This window comes from Arabidopsis lyrata (assembly GCF_000004255.2).
Source record: "Arabidopsis lyrata subsp. lyrata unplaced genomic scaffold ARALYscaffold_1, whole genome shotgun sequence".
In the NCBI taxonomy this organism is placed as follows: Eukaryota; Viridiplantae; Streptophyta; class Magnoliopsida; order Brassicales; family Brassicaceae; genus Arabidopsis; species Arabidopsis lyrata.
The window spans coordinates 10,475,416-10,483,845 of record NW_003302555.1 but is presented as its reverse complement, the minus strand read 5'-3'; the positions used below and the strand labels follow the sequence as shown (position 1 = coordinate 10,483,845).

At 32.2% G+C, this 8,430-nt stretch overlaps 2 protein-coding genes across 2 annotated transcripts in view; both read right to left on the bottom strand.

Annotated features, from left to right (window-relative positions):
* The window catches only part of LOC9326653 (extensin-2), a 2,099-nt gene extending 1,363 nt beyond the window's left edge, over positions 1–736 (bottom strand). The window contains exon 1 of the mRNA XM_021014483.1: positions 6–736. Within this exon, the coding sequence (XP_020870142.1) occupies positions 6–449 (444 nt within the window). The 5' untranslated portion in view covers positions 450–736. The remainder of the gene's footprint in view (positions 1–5) is intronic.
* A 3,701-nt stretch (positions 737–4,437) lies between these two features.
* On the bottom strand, positions 4,438–5,756 carry LOC9326652. Its single transcript, XM_002890544.2, has one exon. It carries the CDS (start codon positions 5,588–5,590, stop codon positions 4,691–4,693), a length of 900 nt encoding a protein of 299 aa, XP_002890590.1. The 5' UTR covers positions 5,591–5,756; the 3' UTR covers positions 4,438–4,690.
* Positions 5,757–8,430: the final 2,674 nt, after the last annotated feature.

Genomic DNA, 8,430 nt, shown 5'->3' with positions numbered 1-8,430 from the left:
AGGTGATAGTATGGTGGTGGTGGTGGAGAATTATAGACGTAAGGTGGTGGTGGAGATTTGTAGTCCACCTTAGGGGAAGGTGAGTAGTATGGTGGTGGTGGAGGTGAACTGTACACGTAAGGGGGTGGTGGAGATTTGTAGTCCACTTTAGGAGACGGTGAATAGTATGGCGGTGGAGGTGGAGAGTTGTAAACGTAAGGAGGTGGTGGAGATGTGTAATCTACTTTTGGAGATGGCGAATATGATGGTGGAGGTGATGGTGAACTGTAAACATAAGGAGGTGGTGGAGACTTATAGTCAACCTTTGGTGCAGGAGAGTCGTAGACCGGTGGTGGGGGAGAGCTATACGTGTAGGGCTCATAGGACGCAGCAACCATTGTGGCCATGATAATAAAACCAAGAGCATAAACAAGATGGGAAGAACGCCCCATCCTGGGAGAAGATATCATTCTTATTTTGATTGCTTGTCCAACGCCTCACTGCGTTGGTTTTGTTTTTTGTTTTGTTTTGTCATTCTACAATACCTGTGGATGCCTTTATATAGCATATGGTTTTACCATCTTCTTTTTGTTTCGCTTGCATCTCAGTAATCGTGGAATCTTGTCTGCGCCAAACTATCACAAAACGTAACGTGCAAGAACGTGCATCAAATGTCAACGATCCAATTTCCATGTTTATATTCTCAAGTTCGTGAAGAAAGATGCATATCATTGTTCAATTATTTTGTCAACGAGGCAATTATTTTGTTGTTCTTCTTCTTTTAACTTTTGTTTTTGTTGGAGAAAGTAGCTAGTGGAAATTTTCAAAACTTAAAAAACCAAATAATTATTCGATGCTCGTATTTCTAAATTCTTATTGGTTCTCTATGATTGATACTAAGAGAGATGAATGTTCTTATAACAAGATTACCCAGGTAAAAATGTTTCTACATGCATAAATCACATGTGATGCCTTCTCTCCTTCACTTTTGCTTCTTTCTTTTTTTCCTCGTGTTCGCTTTCAAATACCTGACAATGTGACAAATGACAAAAAAAAAATCATTAAACCAAATGACAAAATTATGGAGAACAATTAAACAAATAACAATATATGTTTGCCCAAGTGAACAAATGTATATTTTGAGCAGTTTGGACTCATTTACCTCAATTCTTTTTACCTATTGCGAGAAACATTTCTATAGCATGTTTTTCTAGGTGGATTAAAATTTTACAAATAGAGTCTTTATATGGTTTTCTTATAGTATAATTTAACTGTTATAAAACATAGGATTTTGTTTCATGTATCATATACTATTTTTCTATGTAGGCATGCATCTATTTTATCCAATACATTTATGTTTCTTTAGTATTTGTGTCTGGATTATTATTCTATATAACTATTAGTCTATTACTCTATTATCGCATTAAATCTTGGGTTAACCAAGTACGAGAATACTACGCCAATTATTGAAAGAGTTTTTTTTTTTGTAAGTAACTTGTTTTTCACATACCTTTTTAATTGTTCCTTTTTTTTTTTTTTTTTTCAAAACAACTCCGACAATTATCATGTACCTAAATAATTTCTTTTTTTTTTGCTATATACATGATGTACTCACAAATATCATGTGTTTCACAGTAGTTAATGATAGTATTAAAAATGTTCAAAGAAAACCAATTGATAAATTAGATGATGTCCACATGACTAAAAACATGACATGAAAATTTTATCTTGGATCTCACAACAGTTAAATGATAGCGGTACATTATCCATAACATGTTCTTAAATCTTAACCGTTTTGTTCATTGGATAAAAATACTCCATTGACAATGGAATACTTGTATATGTGTGTACAAATGAATACTTCTATGAAACTGATCCGCTTCCGTTTCTACTTTACCCAAGCGAGCCCGAACATTTTTTAAGTTTTGAACATTTTTTAAGCACTTCTTGTTTTACCAATTATTACTTCCAACCTGTCTCTGATGAATGAAATGTGACTCTTTCTCTCCTTCGCATATGTTTCGTTTTTCTTCTGTTCCCACTTTCTAGTTCAATTAACCAGTACATCAGTGTTAAATTATTGAATTTCTTTCTACAAGTAAGCTAAATATACTATTAAACCTAAAAAATTAATGGATCGTATATGTTTAGTCCATTTAATATTAGATGTTCACATAGAAAAAATAACATGTCACAAAAGAAAATTACGCGTTATACAACTGTTATACAACTGCAACTATCAAAGACTTCCAGTTGATAGATTATATATCCACATACATAAGAAGAAATCATAGTTTATTGATGGAAAATTGGCAAAAATAACATATCTCGGTATCAAATTTAAGTAAGTATGATATAGAAAAATCCAATTAATTAAGTTTTTAACATATATAGTCAATTTAACACCATTAAGAAAACTACAATTTCATCATTTTTCCTTTTGCTTACAAAAAAGTTGTCAACTATCTATAATGTGACATAATAGAATCACGTTTCTATATATATAGAAATAGGTAATTACATTACAATATGAATTGATATGCCATAACGAACATAAAATTATCGAAAATAAATAATCATATTAGAGATAGTTGTTTTGCTTTTGAATATAGGTGAATGTATTAGACAATAACCTTTTTGATAATAACTTGAAAGATAGAATGATAAACTTATTCAAATTTTATCTTTTCCAAAATATACAACTTTATTTAAGCTATATAAGAAAAAGTATACATTTTCTAGATTTCTATATTTAAGACAATAAACAATTATAATAAGAAAATAGTTATTCATCATGTTTAAATTGACTCCAATTTCTAATTTTTAATTCTTTTTAATTTATTATTGTAATTTTCTAATAAGAAAACAATTATAAAAAGAAAACATTATTTATTCATTTATAATTGTCTATATCTTTATCATTCTAATTTTCAACTTATAAACAACAAAAATACTTTTCTAACATAATTGCCTATACATGATTGTTTCTGATATAGTTAAATATATATTTTTAGTGTGACCACTTAAATGAATAAAGACATGATTATGTTATCTTTAAAGATTCACAACAATAAGTCAATTACAAAAAGAGGATTCAAGAACAATTTGAAGTCAAAAGGAAAAACAAAATTTTCTTTTTGCATGCCACAAAGGACGATTAAAACTTTTTATTTTCTTTTCTTTTTTTTGCTAATTTCCAAAAACAACTTTGATAATTTTCTTCTTTGATGAAATGTGAAATTTATTGATAGAAAATAATAAGTTTATTTAAAATCCAAGTGGGAAGGGAATAAAAGAAAGAAAGAGACTAAGTAAGCCAAAAGTGATAAATTTGGAGGAAACCTTAGTAGTAGAATAGTTTCTCTCAATTTATTCATTAGTCAATAAACTTATTTATATAAGGATCATAACTTGATTAGCGAGTTCTTTACATTTTTGATAATAAGAAATCTACCTATGTAACAATAAGAATATATTATACAAATGTTAACTTTTCTTTCAAGTCGATCTCGTAATCTCCGAGATCTCCTAACAAAAAGAGAACCAAGCTCAAGAAGAAGAGGGTATGTTATTTCGTCGTTCTTGTAGGTTGTAGTATTCTATTTGAAGGGAATAAAAAAGAAACTAAGTAAGCCAAAAGAGAACCAAACTATACAGTTTCTGATATCTTTGTCAATCCAACCGATGAGTTATTTATTAGTGCGAGTGAATATCTTTTAGATGTCGTCATCCATTGTGCTCTCTCCAAACAACTTTGGTATTTTCGAAACTTCTTTAGTTGTCAAACTAAAACAAAACATCTTCAATTGTTTTTTTTTTTTTTTTGTAAGTAAAAATGCAATACAAAAACCTTTGAACTACCCATCGTTTTGCTTAAACCATTTAAAAATATAATTATGTATTGGCAGAACAGAATCGAACTTTTGATCTCTTCCATAAGTGACATGCTATTGCATTTTCTTACTACATGACAATCAACTATAACTATAGATCCACCCACATTCCGATAAAAATATCAGCCGCTACAATTATATCACCCCACTTCTATACTATCTCATATTGGGCTCTCTCTCGTTTATTTTTAGTTGTTGGGCTTTGTCTTTCGTTTGTGTTTTCTTTGTTGTCGATGTTCTTTGACTTGGAGGTTTTGTTCCAAACTCTTAGCCTCTTATCATACCAGCCTCTTGGAAGGTTTGAAAATTCATCACTAGTAGTAGTATAAATAGGGCGTTTCATTGATCATTGGTTTTGGATTTATGAAAGAAAGAAAAAGAAAGATTCTTCACATTGTTCCCTTGTTTCGGCTTCAACATAGTCAAAAAGACAAATTGTTCGGTTATACTTTATGAGATCTATCACTTAGCTAATGTACCAGTTGATATCAGTGTTTCTTTTGCAAAATCATTCAATAAATAAATATATGTACATTATATGGTTGGTGTTCCCCCTAAAAACAACTTAATCAAATCTAACCAATTGATATTATTTTTTTTTTACTTTACAAAATGGTTTAGTACACAAGCCAAGCTCTTCACATAAACACCAGAAAATAGTGAAAAAAAAAACAGTACACCTTTCTGCTATCATTTAAAATCCAAATCTACCAAACAGTAGTCACCCATACGAAGAGTACTAAATTAACTTTTTTTATATAACCCAAAAAAAAAAAAAAAAAATCACCCAAAAACCAAACTTAGTTTTTTTTTTTTGGTCAGAAAGGATGAATATTTCTGCTAAGACCATTCACATTAGTGAAGAACCCAACTTGTTTGTACGGAAGATACGATCTGTGTTTCACTTCTTCCTTCATCGCTCTGTTTCTCATGTAAAGCTTCTCATGCGCCGATTTCGTCATCGTCTTTTTCTTCGTCTCCGTCGTCGTCGTTTTCTCCTTCCCCTTTTTCTTCTCTGTTATTATTACCTTCTTCTCATTCTCCGCCGCCGCCGTAGACGACGACGAAGAAGACCGAGTCCGAGTCTTGTCACCGACGTTGTTATTATTATTCAAGAAAACAAACGCGTCTCTTCCATCACTATTACTTCTCAAAACAAGATCTCTAAATCTCCAAAGCTTAGAAAATCCCGTCGAGTTACTTTTCCGGCAAGTCTCCGGCGACGCTTCCGCAACAGTTCCACCTGACCAAGAACAATACGGTCCTAACGGTTCTTTCTCAGAATCCTCCGTCTCCTCTCCGTCACCGTCACCGTTACGATCCTCAACAAATAATTTTCGAAGACGTGGTCTGTTCTCGTCAGTGACCGAAACGTCGTCGCTTTTGTCATCGTCGTTTTCGTAATCGAAGAGAAGATCACGGTTAAACAGAGGAAACACAGGACGGATCTGACCATCTTCGAAAGCTTCATCAGCTGTTATTGGAGATCCTTCTCCGTTTACACAAGCAAACGAAAACTCTTCTTCTTCTTCATCTTCTTCATCGTCTTCGTCTTCGTTAAACTCGACGGATTCTTCGAGTTTACTCCACGATCTTTCCAATTTGTTAATTTCTTCTTCTTCTGGGAATCCTAATTTGGTGAAATCTATGGAAATTTCGGTTAATCGGTCATCACCGATGCATTTCGCCGGCGGTGAAGACGGAAAAGCAACCTCCATCGTTGATTGATTAGAGCCAAACCTCACCGTTACTCTTGACTCTCTCTAAGAAGAAGAAATCTGAAACGACGGCTCAAAGAAATGAAATTGGAAGTGAGGAAGATGATTTAATTTTTTTAATAAAGACCTGACCAATTTATATGGTTGGTGCTTCATGAAGATAAGTCACCAAGTGTGAACAATACGTTTCTTTTAAAAAAAAACATTTTATGTTTCTTTTTAATTGGGCCAATCACATATTTTTCTCTTAAATAATATGCAGAAAATCAATAATATTTGGCAAAATTAAGAGAATTATTTAGGGAGAGAACAAAATACTATCAAAATTGGTAGAATTCTTTTAATCAAATTTGTTGATATCAGGCAGACTAGACACGTCTTATTTATGAAATGGGCTTAAACTATAATCTTAATTTCATAAAAAAAATAAATTCATATTTTATTTCCATTTCCTCAATGACATTTTCTCTATTTTCACCAGATGTCATTAGTATAAAATTGGTAAAACTGAAGCAGAATTATATATTGGCTGATATATCAGAAATTATCAACAAAAACAGACAAAGATATTTTGGATTAAAATGAATTTCTCTTTTTGTTGTTATTAACTTTACAAGTAAAAGCGCGTGATGGGCTGAGGAAATAGTGGGTGGGCTGCTGCTTCTGTGATTGTCGTCTACGTGTCAGCGTTGCTAAATATAAGGGTAAATCCGTAATTTTCAGTATCAAAAACTTGTTGGGAAAGCAAAAACGGGACTGACAGGTGGTGTGACGTGGAAGCGTTTCTTGAGATCCACGTGTCATATCGGTAATGTAAGGATTTTGTGAAGATCACGGTTTTGTTCCGTCTGAAGCTGACCCAACGATGCGTTAGTTAGTTCACGCGCGAAGGGTGTGACGTTGACCAATTCAAGCCGTCGTTAGAAAGTCAAAACTAACGGTGGAATACCTTTGACTTACGCGTGGAATTAACGGTTCCGTTAATTCGTGATAATTTACATAACTAAGTTTTAGTCCACGTGATTAAACAAAATTAATAAGACTAGTCACTAGTCAGTCTCTCTCTCCCACATGCTTATTAACAAATTTTATAAAATGTCAAAAGCTTTCTAATTTCTTTATTATTCAACGAATTTGGTCCACATGTTTAACACTTCTAATTTGGTCAATCAATTTTGTATTTGGTAAGATTAATTGTATGTACCAACACAATTATGTTCTCTGAGCTAAGCTTACCGATATTGAAATTTAGTTAGCACAAATATAATTTGGCTCTCCAAATTTCTTTATGGGTTGGTGATTTTTGGACGTTACAGCTAAATGTTTATGACTTTCTTTATTGTCGTCGAATATTGTTGAAGACTTCTATAAAAAAAACGCTACAAATATTTTTTTAAACATCTATTTAAACAAAAAAAGAAGGTGGTTCTTTAAACAAAAAATGCTACAAAGTAAATGTTTAGTTGTTGACCTAACATATGCCAGAGATACTGATCAAAGATAGTTCTTTTTGTGATATTTATCGATTTATGATTTTAGATATACAACAAACAAAAATTTTGTTTAACAAGGAGGTGATTGGTTGAAACTTAAAGATTTTTACTTTTTTAGAAAAATTAAAATCCAAATTTTTGCCAGTCAGATTTTTACTTCTTTTTTTCTAAAAAAGTTTCTAAAGTCACTATTTTTGATTAAGTCATTGTTCTTTCATTTTTTTAAGTCAGATAAACATGGCTTCAAAAACATTATTAATGGAAATAATTTCCTAAATTTAATTATTATTTTGATTAAAATAATATTGTGAAACATCATTAGTAATAACTCCTATCTCAAAAAATAAAGAAATGCAGTGGAAGATATCACAAATATGAAGGTAATACTAATACCTACGCTTTGTTGCCAAATTTGGAACTATTATATTTCGTGGTGGAGAGGAAAATTAGAAGAGAATATAGACACCAGTGATGTTTCATTTTAAAATGTCACAACCATCTGAATGTTATAATCAAATAAGATAAAGAAAACTAGAAAAGTATTCACACATTTATTATATTATATCCACGATTCCACTTGATGATGCGGATTGATTAGTTCACAACATTTGACTACCACAACATTTGGCTAATGAAATATTCAGATTTAACTATTGCTATTAAAAAAAAAAAATCAATCGATTTGTCTAAGGCTATCTAAACTGCCTATTCATGTGATCTGAATAAATGTGATTTGAACTAATCACGGTATTTAATCGAAGAAACAAAATAAGTAATCCACAAACTATGAAACCTTAAAACCAACGGCTACGATTAAATACTTTCACTTTAGCAATTGAGATTAAATCTTAGCCACCTGATGCTAAGTCACTACTACTATATTAAATCGCGTGTAATTGTCCAATGACGTAGTGCGGCAAAGTTTTGTTAAGTAGACCCAAGAAATGCAACAAACACATTCTAAGCCTTTCTTATACTCTTACCTTTTGTGGAAACTCGTTCAGCTTCCTAAAGATAACGTATCCTTGTGAGATGAAGCACCTATGCTAGAAAGAGGGATGTACCAAGTCGTGCTCTCCTCGAAGGCTCGAAGCCTTGACCACGTATCTCGGTCCGTTAGAAACAACTGATGTTAGTCATGAAAGTAAGCAGAAGCAAAAGATGAAGTCAAGGATAAACAACACCGGCTAACAATGCGTACAATTACCAACGATCAGCTTACAATAGAAAAAAAGATAAACCCAACATGGTGATAAAATCCCATCTCTGCCCTGTGTAACATGGTGATAAAACATAGACACGCTCACCATTAATGAAATGATGGCGAGAACGATTTGTCGGCCTTTA